Genomic DNA, 16026 nt, shown 5'->3' on the forward strand with positions numbered 1-16026 from the left:
CTAACGGCTTACCGTCCGTCTCATCCCACACGCAGTCGAGGTGCTAAGCCTCCAGCGCAACCGTCGACACTCCTCATCACCTCAGCGTTGTTACACGCGCCTGGTAACTAGTTGCCAGGGGACTGATCCCTCTGAGCCAAAGTCGTCTCACATGCTGCGTCGCACCAGCGTGTCTCACTCGTGTACAGCTAAAATAGATTCCGAGGAGTCCGAGCGCAGTGCTAAGCCTTGCTATCGCTGTGAATGCTTCACCCTTTGGACGGTATGGGCATATTTTCTTGCAATAACGTATTTTTCCCCTCCTAGAAAAAGGGTGAGCTTCAGTCAGCGACAAGTGAAGAACAAACTCCGTCCACGAAACAGCAATGCCCACGGCCTTAGCGCCTACGGGCCTGAAAACGTAGTTCCCTGTACTGACGCCGACTCAGTTCGCCCGCGCCGTCGGGTCGCGGAAATGAGCGAATATGACCGGTGCGACAGATTTGACGTTGCATTTTACGTTGTCGCTGGCTGAAATGTCTCACTTAGGCAAGCGCTATAGCCTTTGAACGTCGCCCTCCTTAGTCGATGCTTTTTTTTTTGCAGCTGATTATCGCCGATCGCCGTGCGATTTCCACGCGCGTCTGTTTGTCTGTGCAGGTGGGCGGTGGTGCGGCCAACGGGCTGCCGGCGGCGGGCCTGGTGCCCGGCGTGGTGCCGTCCGGTCCTGTCCTGGACCACAGCGCCCAGAAGGACAGACGTCTGCTGGCGCAGCAAGGGTCGCTGGGCAAGCGCCGCAAGCCGTCCAGGGGAAGTCTTCACGCGTTCCTATCGGCCCTGCACCGCTGGGCGCCCGGCGACAGCGGAGAGGCTACGTCGGAAGCAGCGACCGCAGTGACCGCCGCCGACGAGGGGGTGTCTGCACCGCTGCCCTCAGCACGCAGCGCACCGTCCGGAAGGCCGTCGGCTCGCAGTAGCCCGCCTCCCTTGACCACAGATATAGGTGAGCCACTAAGCGCGTTTGCGTCCTGGAGCAGTCACGTCCACTGTTCACTGTTCCGAGTTTCATAATGTTTTAAACACAAGTGTATTGCAATGTAACTAACCAACTATGTAATTATATTTGTTATCGGTCAATTGCTTGAATTTTGCTTGACGTTGTATTAGCAGAAGAAAAACCTGCATAGTGTCTCTTTTTCCGTATGTTCCACTCCCCTCTGTAATGCCTCTGGCCCTGAGGGTAATACTAATAAATAAAGAAATAATAAATAAATAAATACCTGGGTGTTAACCACGTCAACATCTTAGGCGGGGGGATTTGAGTAAACTAGAGGATCGACCTTTTTTACAACGAAGATGTTAGCCTCTAGTTGGTCGTGACTTTTCGTCGGCTCGTGCTTACCCAAAAACAGTACCGCCACCAAGCGGCCGCGGCTACTCAGGCAGACCTCAAACTGCAACTGAAAAAGGACTTTGTTTCTCAATTTCCGCGTAACGCAATGATATATTCTGGTATACTCCAATTACAATAAGAGGCTACCATACCTGCAGCTTGTGCGCAAACCGTACTTTACGAATTTTCGAATGGAATTCATTTGGAAAAATTGAATTAGTTCAGTAAGGAACTTGAGCTTCACGGAGGGCCTACAAGAATGAGGAGGCGCGCTGCACTTCCCCACAAGTGTGTGCATGCGTGACGCACGTGTGCACAAAATGTGTGTGTACTTGACGTGTGGGCTTTCTGCCCGTTGCATCTGTCGCACAGCATGTGGTGCGACCGTAAACGACATTATGCTAAACACTGACGACGATTTATTGGCATCCCCTTTGAAACTTGGTGGTGACGAATAATTATCTAGCTTGATTGCGTCACTTACGTATGCTATACATACTTTTCATTCTAGTATTTTGTATGTATATCTTCAATCGTTTTTTCTTTCTCTCCACTACCTGGGCCTGTAACAGATCCGGCCGTGTCAATCTCTTCCTTGCTTTTTTTTCCACCAACACTCTGAACGTCTCTTGCTGACCCGTTGATGCTAAGCGCTTCTGGAAGGTGTACGTTACCTGGTCTCACTGGTTACTTGGTCTCACTGGGTGAATCCCTTCGCATTCCATTAGGATGCGTTGAGGGGTCTCCGGATTTCCACTGTAGCATACACGTGCCTCATCTAGTCACGAATATACGCTCCGGTATGTTTCTGTGCATAGGCAACCAGCTCGAGCCTCAAATAGCCAGGCACTTCTCTGTGTGTTATCGTACATATTTTCTCTTATAATTTATTTCTTCATATTCTTGTAAATCTCCATGGTCTTTTCGTTTTCATTCTTCGCATCCAGTTCACTATCTCCGTTTCTCTCCCTTCCTTTCCGGTGACTCCTGCTTGTCTATTTACACTTTGAATTATCCTGTACTTGGTTGCCAACTTCCTTAATCTGTTCCTCCATTCTGTGTCTAAGCTTTTCAAGCACAGATGTTTGAGCACTTTAGCCGTCCGTTTATTTTTATCAAAGTTCTTGAGTATTTCTTCAAGACTAAGTTTGCTCAGCGCTTCTCTGACGTCAATCGAGGTCCAACCTATGTCACCCTGCATTGCCTCATTTGCGGTTTTGCCGTGTGCTCCCAAAGCCAACCAGCCTACCGATATTTGGTTAATGTCCAGCCCCGACAAGATGTCCCATTTTAAGCACAGAATGGCATTTGCGTACGTTAGCACTGGCAGCATCACTCCTATCCAGGTTCCACGCACCACTTCCCATTCATTGTGGCCCCAAATTGCCTTATGTTTCATTATTGCTGCGGTACGCTTCCCCTTCATTCTCGTAATAGCTTGGTGGGTGCTCGAGTAAGTCTTTGCTTCGTTTATGTATACACCGAGGTATCTATATATTGCTTGGCTTTGGATCTGACTTGCTGTTGAAATGACGCCACGTAATTACTCGTCTCTTCATTAGAGATCGCAATTTTCAAATTTTCTACGCCAAACTTAAGGCCTAGATTTGTCGCTGCGTTGCCACAGATACTCGCAAGTGAATGTAAATCTGTTTTATTGTCCGTTAGTAGCACTACGTCGCCCGCATAGACCAATCCGAAGATTTTCTTTTGTATCATTTGTCCATTACGCATGTAGGATAAGTCAAACCTTAATTCACTGTTTTCCAGTCGTCTTTCTATGCCTTTAACGTGAAGCGTGAACAACAATGGATACAGAGCACATGCTTCCTTCAGACCTTGGTGAATTTCGACCACTTTATAACATTTTCGGCCTTCTCACACAATTTGCACTCGGTTGTCCCTATGTATCTCGCTCAGCAGCTGCACGAAATCGTCATCTATGCCTTCGTGCTTAAGAATATGCCATAAATGTTTCCAGTCTACGTTGTCGTAGGCTCCCTTACTGTCCAAAGCATTACCGCCACCTAGTGACCACGGTCACTCAGGCAGACCTCAAACGACAGCTGGAAAATTGGGCGTATGGGCAGACGCCACTAGACGGAGGCGTGTGGATTGACGTCAGTCGGCGCAACACAATGGCTGATGGTGGGAGCCTTTCCAAGGAGAAGTAGCCTAACAACGGATCCCAGTGTCGTAGCGGCTGCTCTATGGGTAGAGCACCTGTATGTAGGTCTGCCGCAGAGGGGAAAGAAACGTCAGTACGACCAGCAGCAGCATACTGCCTATCTTGAGGAACTTTGGGCGCGAGGGGCCAAGCGTCTAACGTTGACTAAGGTTATTTGGGGCGGTGGTACTTTTCTAACGTCGGCAACACCTTCGCTGTACATCCACTTTCACCGGGTGGAATGGAGGCGAATTATTTTTTAAATTTTTTTAAAGAAGGAAAAGTTATGGGAGCCTCACCTCAAACTTTATGAGCCCGGAAAACCACACAATGCGTGAAGGCAACGCACTTCGGTGTCCATCTTAATAAGACAGACTGGCTACTGGTAGGAAGTCGGCGGGAATTCAGCTCTTATTGTGTAAGTCGAGACCCGTAAACCTTCGAGGCCAACTGTACAATTTTTATTGCAATAGCGACTATATGGACATTTCAAGCGAATAGTCGCCGTCGCCGTGGGGCTCCGCGTATGTTTAGGTATATGTATGCTATATGCTTATCCAGGATGAATATTGCTACACTATTCAATCGCTAAAGTTGTTCACACCAGGTCTTACGTTCTTGACTCTATTATTCCTCAGACCGGAAGCTCGTCTGGTTGACCTCCCTGCCTTTCCTCTCCTTGCTTGATCTCTCCGTTCCTCAGAATTTTGAAATGGCAGCTCACAAACAAATGTCATAAAACACAATGTTTGCAGCCCACGACTTTTATCTTAAATCTTCGCAGGCTATTAAATATTAAAAGTACGAAACGATATCAATGCTCAAATCTGAAAGTGGTGTAATTTTACTAGCACGGCCCCTCTCGGTATGCGTCATAGCGCTTGTCCTACATGGCGTGTTGTCCTACAGGTCCTACATGGCGTGTTAAAGCTTCTAAGGGTACCAGCAATTTTATCACAACCGCGTATGTCGCGTCCGCGTCGGTCGGATCTGCGTGTAGTTAGAATACTGTCCGAGAAATTCATGTGCAACGCTACACTTTGCTCTGACAGGCAATGATTCGCCCTTCGGGCAAAACTACCGTTGTTTCCTTAATTCACGTATCAGCACGATCTATCGCACTGAGCATTTGGTCTATGACACCTTCTTCGGTATTTATGCCATCTTTCTGATGCGTTTCCGAAACTTGCGAGAATGATAAAGTTAAAGCGGAGATTGAGTAATTTCTACAGGTCCACGAGTTCACGTGTTGACTAGAAAATAAAGCCATGTAGCGACGCAATAATTATCGGTGGCGCTTGCCGACGCGTTTTGAGTGTAGGGTGCTACGTGCACTAGCCTACGCACCTCTGCATTCCGATATGTGCCCATAGTAAACAATGGCAGCGCCACCGTACAGCTCTCCTCTGCTGGGGCCGCCGTCTTTCAGCCGTGTGGCAAAACGCATAACAAAAGGGCGCAACCGGGCATCTTCCTTGCTCGACTGTGCCAAAGAACTCAAACACAACTTTCCGGCACTGGTGGAGGCTAACCAATTCTATCTGCATAACGCTGCAGTGCGCTGCGCCCATTACGTAGAGCCTAGAGATAACGTGATGAATGGCACCTTGCAACACACTTTGACCTCTCAGCAGAGCTCGCATGCGACACACAAACACACACACACACACACACACACACACACACACACACACACAGACACACACACACACACACACACACACACACACACGCACGCACGCACGCACGCACACACACACACACACACACACACGCACACACGCACACACACACACACACACACACACACACACAAACACACACACACCAGCATTGAAAATGACAGGCCATATATCTTGACAGTTGCTGTGACTCGTAATGTGTTGCGCGCTCCGTGTGCGTAATAACTGGCGAGTCTGAAAACTCAAGTCCGTAAGCGGGAGTGTGGACCTAACATAGGGCGCGCACACATCGGACGACGGCCCCGCGCTGCGGTTCAGGGCGCGCGTGTTGGCAATGCTTGGTGCTTCCCGTCCACAGCACTTCCTCTGTGCTGTCTTATTCTTTCGTCTGGGTTGCGAAAGGAAATGTTGGCATCTGCCTGAATGTAGCGTTGAGCGACAAAGACTGTGGAGGGGGGCTCAATTTACTTTTAATAAATTCATTACCTTTAATTAGTCCATCTTGCTGGTTCCCGCGTATAGTTCGTCTTTACTCCGACTCCGCCGAACGACTCGCATATTGCGCATGTAAAGCAATGTTGGACGAGGAACGCATACCAGTGCGGTATTTGTAAACAAAGGCGCATCCAGGGTAGCATAAGGGCACAACTGGTGAGGGAGCAGAGGGAGGCTCATCGTAACGTGTAGACATCAGATAATCGAGCAGGGGTTGTTGCTCACTGAACGCGCAGTGTTGTTCTCAGTGCAAAATAGAGGTTGCGGGGAAACCATCAGGGCTTACCGTCAGGATCCAGCAGTTCTTTGAGCTAGACTTGCAAAGACGGCTCTAATAGGTGATTCATTTCACAGAAGATCGTCACAGCCGCAACAAATCGCCCTGCCGATCATGTGCCGTAACCTCCCTGAGTACTCGCGATCAGGGTGATTGGTTGGCGATGATTGATGTCATGCTCGTCCTCGGAGGAAATCATCGAGCCGATCCGTCGCCTCAATCGAGCTTAAGGAATGAAGGAAGGAAAAGGTGGAGAAGGAAGGCAGGGCGGTTAACCAGTTTAGCTTAACCGGTTTGCTACCCTACACATGTGAGCGGGATTGGGGGGGATGAAAGATGGTGACAAGAGATAGAGAGTACATAACACGGCGCACACATCGTTGGTTACAGTCTATCACTCTTGCGCGGTACGTGACATCACTGTCACAGCCGCTTGTCCAAGCCCGTCTCCTTCATAAACCGAAGCAGAAATCGAGCTTAAAGCGCACATGTAATGCGAGCGTATCGATAGAGCCTGCGTGCGTGTAACATAATTGTTCACCCTTGGATCGAAGGTGCGACCACGTGCGCGGTATAGCGAAAGAGAAGGTGGCAGAAATGTGCGCCTCGCTGCCCAACGACCGAGAAGCGCATCCCGCAAAGCGCACACTGGCAGGTCAGGCTTGCACAGCCCCCGTGAACGCGGCTGGCCAGGAAGGGAGTGCGGTGGGATAGAGTGCTCGCACGGCTGTGTGACCACGGCCAGAGCGCATTAGCGCCATGCGTCAACTTCCACGCTTCCGAGTCACCGCGCGAGGTGACTCCGGAATTCGGTTTCTCTCGCCGGGCATAGAAACGTTGTAAAGAAAGCAGAGAGAAAGCCACGTTTTCTTTCTCTCTCTCTCTCTCTCAACATCGAGCTTTCCAGTTTAGCGTGCGGCAGGGAATATCGGTCATCGGCTGTGGCCCGGCGGTATTCGTGGCAGCCGGAAGCGGCCGGATCAGCGGCGGGAACAAGTTTCACCGGGGCGCCTGCTAGCCTCAAGCCGACGACTCCAGTCGTTTATTTTTCATTTTTTTTCGATGCCCTCCTCCGTGTTTTATATTCCTGCCTTTTTGGTTGCCAATATATACCTGCCAGGAGCGATTTAGTCTTTCTTTTTTTCTGCACCGATTCGCTTGGCTTTCGTTGTATACGCTCAGAATGCGAACGCAAGCCGCACGCTTCGCGTCCTGGAAATAGAATGCCGCCACCGCAGCCATATCTTGATGCCACGCTCCAGTAGGCATCGCCGCCCCTCCATGCTCTTCTTTTCGAATCGCGCGTACGCCGCACGCCAATAATGGAAGCAGCCGACCGAAAGTCCCGCTACAGGATGCGCGGTTGTGTACGACTCGGGTATTCACGGATTGGCTGAAAGATGAGGTTACGGTTGTCAATGGAACAAGAGGGATACGAAGGACATCCTTGTGGAAGGCTTTGAAAAAAAGTAATTCCCCTATGTAGTAGTTCATTACCGTTCATAGATATCCGTATGCAGTGGCGCTCTGCTTCCCGACTCCGTCGGGGTGCGGCTGCTGCAACCGGGACTCGAACCGAATACCCTGTGCTGACCAGGAGAACGCGATAGCTAACGAGCCACTACGACAGTGGTGTTTCGTGTACGTAAAGAACAGGATTAGCACTGCAGTTCTTGTAACGAACTAATGCACGGTTTTACTGCTAATCTTTAAGCAGGCACGCAGTCGCGCTCACGGCTTCACGCTTCCAGAACTGCCGTAACTTAGAGCCACTGCCCCCTACTATGAACGTGTGTTCATGTTACCGATATATGTCAGCGCTGGTGATCTACTTGTCACGGTAAGACCCGATGTACGAAAAAACTTCGTAGTGGAAGACTCGGAAAGAATTTAGGACTACCTTGGAGCGGATGTCCCGGACACTATAGTCCTGAGAAGCACTAAGCACTTTTGACAAACAGGCGTAGGAAATGAACGTTGTATATTTCTTATTGACCGATACCGGCAAAAACGCCGATGAATCTTCCTGCCTCCAAATGTCGCTACAACCTGGTGCAACTTTGGACTTGTCGTCTAGACCTCTACAGCTGCACCATAAAAATAGTGTAGGGCTGCAGCATGATTGTCCCTGCTACGAGACTAAGTTAGTTACAGTTTGTGCAACGTAGTCTGATTATCACTGTTACAGCGCGCTTATCTATGATAGCCTGGCTCAATTCTTCATCTTATAGCATTGCTAGACAACTACTGCCTCCTTCATGACCCTACAATTAACGTCGCACCTGACCAAGGCGGCGGTCAGACCTGCGATGTGGCAGAGGGTGCTAAAAATCTCTGGATTCGTACAGGCCGCCACTGGAAACTGAACCTGGCAACGTTCAACACGCGCATCCTTTCGAGTGAAGCTAGCTTAGCAGGCCTCTTTGAGGAATTATCAGGCATTTCGTTTTCTTGCAGCTTTTAGGCCAGTAGTCAAGCTAGGATATTTTCTGGTAAATAAAGAAAATTGAATTGAATTGAATATTATTGGCCTTAGTGAGGTTAGAAGAACTGGCGAGGCTTATACAGTGTTGACTAACGGCCACGTCCTCTGCTACAGATGATTTCCAGATAAGAAACAATAAGGGGTAGGATTTCTAGTCCATAAGGACACAGCGGGCAACATTTACGAATTCTACAGCATTAATGAAAGGGTAGCAGTAGACGTAATAAAGCTGAATAGGAGGTACAGAATAAAGTTGGTACAAGCCTACGCTCCCACCTCCAGTCACGATGATGAAGAAATAAAGCATTTTTTATGAAGATGCTAAATTAGCGACGAGAAAAGTGCAACCTCAGTGTACTGTAGCCGTGGGTGACTTCAATGTAAATGTGGGGAAAAAGCACGCTCGCGAAAAAGCAATTGCCAATTACGGCGTCGATTCTAGGAACTCTAGAGGAGGAATGTTGGTATAATTCGCGGAAAGGAATAAGCTCCTAATAACAATTTCCTTATTCAGGTAGCGCAGCAACAGAAAGTGGACCTGGAAAAGCCTTAATGAAGAAACAACAAATCAAATATATTTCATACTCTCTGCCGATCCAAGCATAGTCTAGGTGGTAGAAGTGTAACTTAGGGTAACGTGCTGTGATCAGGTTAGTGAGGTCTACAATTTCCGTCAATATAAAAAGAGAAAGAGTAAAAGTAGTCAAGAAGGAATAGGCCAACCTAGACGCAGTGAGGGTAAAAGCAGACCAGTTCAGGCTGTACTTGTAAACAAATGTGCAGCTTTCGAACAGAGAAATGGAGATGACATGGAGGTTATGAATGAAACAGTAACTAGGCCGGTTTCAGAAGCGGCACTTGAAGTGGGAGGTGAGGCGTCAAGGCAAACAGTAGGTAAGCTCCTCCAAGCAACAAAGGACCTATTTAAGAAATGACAAAGCACGAGAGTGTCCAACTCAATTGATCAGATAGAATTCGCAGAACTGTCAAAACTGGTCAGCATGGAGAAAGTAAGGAATATTCGACATTAAAGCATGAGAAAGGCTCGGGAAGCTGTAAAAAAATGGATGCAGCATGAAATCAGTGAGAAGCAAACTTGGCATAGAACAAGCCAAGATGTATGCACTGAAAGATAAGCAGGGTAACATCATCAGCAATTCCGAAGATATAGTAAAGGTTGCGGAAGCATCTTATACTTACATTTTCAGTACCCAGAGCAGCCACGCTACCTTCATTCCAAGTAGTACTAAACAGGATACAGAGGCTCCTTGTATAACCAGCGATGAAGTTAGAAGGGTTTTGCAAGACATGACCCGGCGAAAAGCGGCAGGACAATATGCGATGAAAGCGGATTTAATCAAAAATTGGGGAGATATCATGCCTTAAAAGCTTGCAGCCCTTTATAAGCAATGCCTTACGACTTCAAGTGTGCCAGAAACTGGAAGAATACCAATATTATACTAATACACAAGAAGGAAGACGTTAAAGAATTGAAAAAAATATAGGCCATTAGCTTGCTTTCATTATTGTATAAAACATTCACCAAGACAGAGATAATTTTTAATGGAATAAGGACAACACTTCACTTCACTCAACCAAGAGAACAGGCTGACTTCAGGATGATGTATGTATGTATGTATGTATGTATGTATGTATGTATGTATGTATGTATGTATGTATGTATGTATGTATGTATGTATGTATGTATGTATGTATGTATGTATGTATGTATGTATGTATGTATGTATGTATGTATGTATGTATGTATGTATGTATGTATGTATGTATGTATGCGTATGTATGTATGTATGTATGTATGTATGTATGTATGTATGTATGTATGTATGTATGTATGTATATGTGTGCATGCATGCATATGTGTGAATGCATGCATGCATAGGTGCGTATAATGTCCGCAGCCTTTCTCACTATGCGCCCTCGCCTCCTTGCCGCAGATAACGTCAACGAAGCAGATACCAAACCGAAGCCTTATCGAACGAACCAACAACCAACCGAGATCAACAACAACAAGAACATCACCAACAAGAACAGCGTCCAAGGCGAGACCAACAAGTCCGGCGTCCGGTTCATCGCGGACTCTGAGCGCCCGGCGTCTGCCGGGGCTCACTTGGAGGCGTCCAAGAAGTCCGAGGTGGTCCGCCCAGGCGTCGGCGGGACCATCTTGGGACACCGGCGGCAGTCGAGCCTCGACTCGGGCTGCAGTCTTGACATGTCCTCGTCCTCGTCGTCTTCAGGCAAGGGTTCACCAGACCCCGTAGCGCCGACGCTCACGCCGCCGCCGGAGTTCGCCGACACGCCCATCATGGAGAGGAGGCGTCGGTCGAGGAGGAGGCACACCTCCGGAGCCTCGGCCACGGGCGCTGCTCCCGGAACCACAACGGGGTCGCCGGGCGTCGGGTGAGTAAAGGAGACAGGGAGCCCGGACAAATGAAAATGATCACTGCTCGCCCGCTCGCTTCGCTTACATATTGTCACTCATGAAAGACCTAAGCACGCACGGAAGGACGGACGGGCGAAATCAACTCGGGAATAGAACTTCATACCTCTAGACACGAATGTTTAAGAATACTGGTAAGAAACTTGCCTGACTAGATATACCTCATGTAACCAGGGAACGCTACAACTCATTTTCTGCGATAATAACCAGGCCCTTTCCTTTGGTCAAATGCAGAGAGCTGACTTAGTATTTTCCTTTCGTGTCCCTTAAACTTTCTTCACGCCTTGATAATGGTACACGTACCCACTGTCTAGACATTCAATTCGCACGTAATTACGAATAGGCCGACTAGGCAGAGAATAACGCTCGGCCTCACTTCCACGCTTTCCATCACTCGCTGCTATATGCGTTCCGCGCGTTTGCGTCACGTTCAAACTTCCCGTGCGAGTTTTGCAGGAACAACTAAGACGCTCTTTAATCGTGACGTGAACTACCCGTAACAGGCGCAACTGTGGGACGATTTGAGCTCGTGAAACTACGTGGCGGGAATTCTCGTAACCATTACACTACCGCACATTTCCTGGGTCCAAACGACTGCGAACGTGCCGTGCATATGGCGGCAGTTTTGAACGGCACTGACAGATGCGATTTGCTTGCGGAGAGGCGCACGGAATACGTGGATGCCGAGACCGTGCTGCGAATGTAGAAGAGAAGCAATTCGTCACAGCCCTGCTTAGACGCTGTTCTAATGGCCCGAATTAGATATGGTGGCACAGAGGTTATCAAGGAAAGAGCGCAGGCAAGGAAGGAAGGAAGGAAGGAAAAGGTGGAGAAGGAAGGCAGGGAGGTTAACCAGTTTAGCCTAACCGGTTTGCTACCCTACACATGGGAGCGCGATGGGGGGATTAAAGATGGGGAGAAGAGATATGTATGTATCTCTTCTGTATCTTCTGTATGTATGTATGTATCGCAGGCAAGAATACAGAATGTTCGTATACGCTGGCTTTCTTGTTTCTTACGTGACTGTCTAACACTGAGGGTGGGACATGAAGCAGGATTAGAGATTGCAATTCTCCTGGGAGTGAGAACGAAGGGATTGAAGTACATTTTGCCTACACTTTGATTAGCATAATATAACTTTATATAGTGCAAAGAGTAGTGCTGTTCTTACACAGAAGCACGTGCCTGCGGGTCTTTGTCGAGACTTCCTTCCCCAAGAAAATCTTCTGCTACTTCACGTCATCTTCTTTAACTGCACTGAAAAGCGCCACAGAAAGAGACGCATGCAGCGGATTATTATGACGTGCGCTAAACGTACTTTATTTATGTATTACAATGTTAATACGACGGCTTCCCACGAGTTATTTTCATTATGGAAAAGAAACGAAGCACTGCGTCGTCGTGCTCATGCTTGAAACAATAAGGTGTCGCTTTCTTGCTCCTATAAACTGCGAAGGTTTGGGCAAGCTAAATTTAAGTGTCTGAAAAGCAAACTCTTCGCGAGCAGGAGAGAATAGGTGTTGAGCGTAAGGAAGGGAGGCTAGTAAGCCTGAACCAGCGCCGCATAGACTATATGGAAGACCCCCCGCAGGGCGCCGTGACGTCACGCCGGTCGGATGGGCTGTGGAAGGTTCGTCGGCGCCTCTCTCTTTATTGCGTCTGAACGCTAAGGTACCTTAGGCCGAGAACGCTATCAGCTATACTTTTTTTTCGCCTCCAACGCATGAAAAAGAAAAAAAGAAAAAAGGCCCGTTTATGCCGCAGGAAAGCCGCTGCTTCACCCAGCTATGCACGTACTAACCGCACGCAGGAAAATTGCTTTCGCAGTGACGCTGTGGAAAGCTGTACTTAGCGAACAACTTATTGAGACCCAAAGCAGCTCAAAGGAAGGAAATGTTATAGTACCTTTAAAAAACTCGGTACAATTCCATTGCTCTATACTGAGTTGAGAACTATGGAAACGTTAGCAGTGTGTGAAAGACTATTTAGTGAACAGGTGCACTGAACGAACCTTTACAGAGTTCTTAAGCAAAAAATTTATTTCAGCACAAGAGAGCTGCACAGTGGGTGCAACGGCAGCCAAAAATAAAGCTCCAGCAATGACCTAAAAATTAGCTAAAGGCATACACATGGATTCACGAATGCCCGTTCTTATGTTGAAAAACCTATTGCACGTCGGCGAGAAACAATAGGTTAACTGAATGTAATCTGAGCAGGAAATATACGTACGTAAAACTGCGTACGCGGTTTTTGTAAAAAATACGATGTTCGTAAGTGGTACAAACATACGATTGGCCGGCGAGAGCGGCGAGAGAGCGGTGCTCCACCCCGCTGCGTCTGCGCGTAGCCCGTCTCGTGGGCCCATTTCACTGGCGTGTCGTATAGGCTGGGAGAAGAGGCACTGCGGCAGCTTCGCAAAATAGTCTAGGTGGCGTTGGCCGAGCCCAGGTTGACTGAACCGCACTGGGGCAGTGGTCGGTGAGGGGAAGCGGGAAGGTGACAAGCCGATGAGATGGACAGAAAAAAATTTCACTGCACGTATACGCATGCCGCGCCAGAGGATTCATTGTCTAGTCAATGCCGAGCGGCCGCAACAAGCCGAGTGGATCCGTTGGGAAGTGTGTGTGTGAAAACTTTTATTGTAATGAGGTCCGGAGGCTCGACTTCTCAAGCCAAGGCGGGCCGCTCCCACGTTGGCACTGTCAGGCCAAGCCTTTCAGCGACATCATGGGCCCTCTGGACTGCCCTTAGTTGGTCCTGAAACAATGGGCTTTGAATCCTTTTCTCCCACTGTGTCCATTCTTCAACGAGGTTGGGGGGAGTCGCGGGACACCCCGCCAGCATATGTCTGATTACAATGATGCCATTACAATCATTGCAGTCCATCTTAATCTCCCTCTCTGGATATATTTTATTAATGCAGTAGCGCTTTTGTGGCTTCGCGCATCGCGCATGTACGTAGCCACGGTCCCAGTCCCAGTTTCTCAACGAAAGAAATGGCGTCTGTTAGCCTCAAAGCTGCGGAAATGGCAGTAGACCATAAATATTTATGATCGCCTGGCGCAATCAAGGAAGGACAGAAGGGCACGAGGGGAGCGCCATAGGAGCGACAAGTTACGACATGGCGCTCCCGTAGCCCCTTTCCGTCTTTCCTCGTTTGCGCTAAGCGATCATAAATATTTATGGTCTACCGAGCGATTTGAACTGACTAGCCCAGCAACATGTACATCGGGAATGGCAGTTCTGTCATCATCGTGCGAAGGGCAGTCGCCCAACTTATCCTTTGAGGCGTCATCTGCATCACGTGTGTTAGATAAGCTTAGATCCTCGAGCGCTCCCATCACAACCAACACCACAGATATACTTTGCGACAAGCGCATGGCTGGAGAAAGCCAACTCAACCACGTACGTTGACGCGTGGCTCTTGGCGAGCTCGAGCGTTCTTTTCTTTTTAATGACGCGCGAATGTTTTTCTCTCGGGGCTCTGTAACGTCAGGGCTTTAAGTCGGCTCACATGGTATGCAGAAAACGGGTTGGCGCTGGTCCTGACACTTCGCATCAGCTGTAATTGTGAAGATAAACATCCTCGACGCGAATCTCTATAGGATATATGCCTCAGCGGTTTAATATTGTCGACGGCAGCGTGCTTTTTCTATTTTGCATATTCTCTATTGGGCAACGTGTTAGCTGGTGGGACACTAATCGTTATGATTTTGATTGTTATGTTTCAGTAACCGCGCAGCAGTGGGATAATGTAGTGTTTTGTGCCCGTTATAAGTACGAGGTGCCGAAAGAGGTAACGTTAAGCGCTGGATAACGTTCGGTTTGCTACCCTACACACGAGGGAGAGACAAGGGAAGATAGAGGCGTTCATTAAACTGTTTTCTTCTACCGCTTCGACGCAGAACGTACAGCGCCGCACCCAAGGTACCGGACTCCCTTCCGCGCATACCGCGCTCCAAGGAGACCAGCGCGAGCACCGCACCGCAACCGTCGTCACCGGAGATCCACATCAACTTCCGGATCCTGCCCAGGGCAAAGGCTCGGGGCGCCACCAATGCCTCGGGCCCGTCGTCGGTGTTTCGGTCCGAAAGCTGCCGTCCTTTTAGCCAGAGTGAGTGTCCAACGGAAAGAACGATGCTTCGAGCAACGCAGATTTTTTTTCGTTTTGCTCCGATTGGCGCTTACGTCTAGAGGGTGTACATCTAGGCCTGTGAGGGACGTCGTAGTGAATTGAACCCTCCGTGGCACTTTCACCTTCCTGGGAAACTTCAAAGTTTGCCATTATCTCAACACGCGCGTGGGCACTCCACTCCTCTATTTCAGCACTGCTGGCGCCGCACTACTGGAATTGACGCATCGGAGTGTCTGCGTTAGAAGCTTCGTGTGCTTTCAAAATCTGGCTGCCAAATGGTAACCATAAGCACCACCTAGGGTCCTGAAGCCGAGGCCCGAATGGTTGGCATATTTCTTGCTCTAGATGCATGTGCCTTGCTTTTTTACACGTGACCGCACTAAGGATCCACCTTGCTGCAAAAGTAGTTCGCAAAAGTGCAGCGTGCGCATGGTTTTGTTTCCAAAGCACGTCTCTCTATCTTTTTTTATTATTGTCGGTTGGCTACCGAGCACGTAAGCCAGAGCTGGCCGTGGGCAGTGCGGTGACGCGTATTCACTATAGTTCAGGCGCGAAATCTTTGAAACTTGAGTTAAGGAACACTTATCATTCAATACCTCGGGATGCTATAGGGCGCATAATGAACGCCGGCAAATGGCCGGGGAACACGCCCACTAATAACCGGTATTAGCCGCGTATAGTTTTGACCGAACGGAAATATATCATCAATCAGTGGCATTCGGGATTTCTTCCCTCTAAACAATTTATCCACTCCACCGCACTTTCGAGAGCGCATTACTTGGCAGACGTTCCGTGCTCTAAGCGTACTTGTGAACAAACACAGCATGAGAGAAGAAATGGCGTTCAGGTCACAAGCCAAACTGTGAAACAGTGTCCCGAGCAGTATTTTGGCAACCTGTGTGTTATATTTTGGATAGAGTATGATTATTTTGGTTTCACCGAGATGTACACGCGG

General features: G+C 48.6%; 1 protein-coding gene across 3 annotated transcripts in view; it reads left to right on the forward strand.

The window, feature by feature from the left end:
- Positions 1-16026, forward strand: part of LOC135897463 (microtubule-associated protein futsch-like) — a 291670-nt gene that overhangs the window by 191487 nt on the left and 84157 nt on the right. For all 3 annotated transcript variants that reach the window (XM_065426078.2, XM_065426081.2, XM_065426079.2), the window contains exons 3-5: positions 640-982; positions 10434-10896; positions 14842-15050. In XM_065426078.2, coding sequence (XP_065282150.2) covers positions 640-982; positions 10434-10896; positions 14842-15050 — 1015 coding nt within the window. The remainder of the gene's footprint in view (positions 1-639; positions 983-10433; positions 10897-14841; positions 15051-16026) is intronic.

This window comes from Dermacentor albipictus, chromosome 2 (assembly GCF_038994185.2).
Source record: "Dermacentor albipictus isolate Rhodes 1998 colony chromosome 2, USDA_Dalb.pri_finalv2, whole genome shotgun sequence".
Classification (NCBI taxonomy): domain Eukaryota; kingdom Metazoa; phylum Arthropoda; class Arachnida; order Ixodida; family Ixodidae; genus Dermacentor; species Dermacentor albipictus.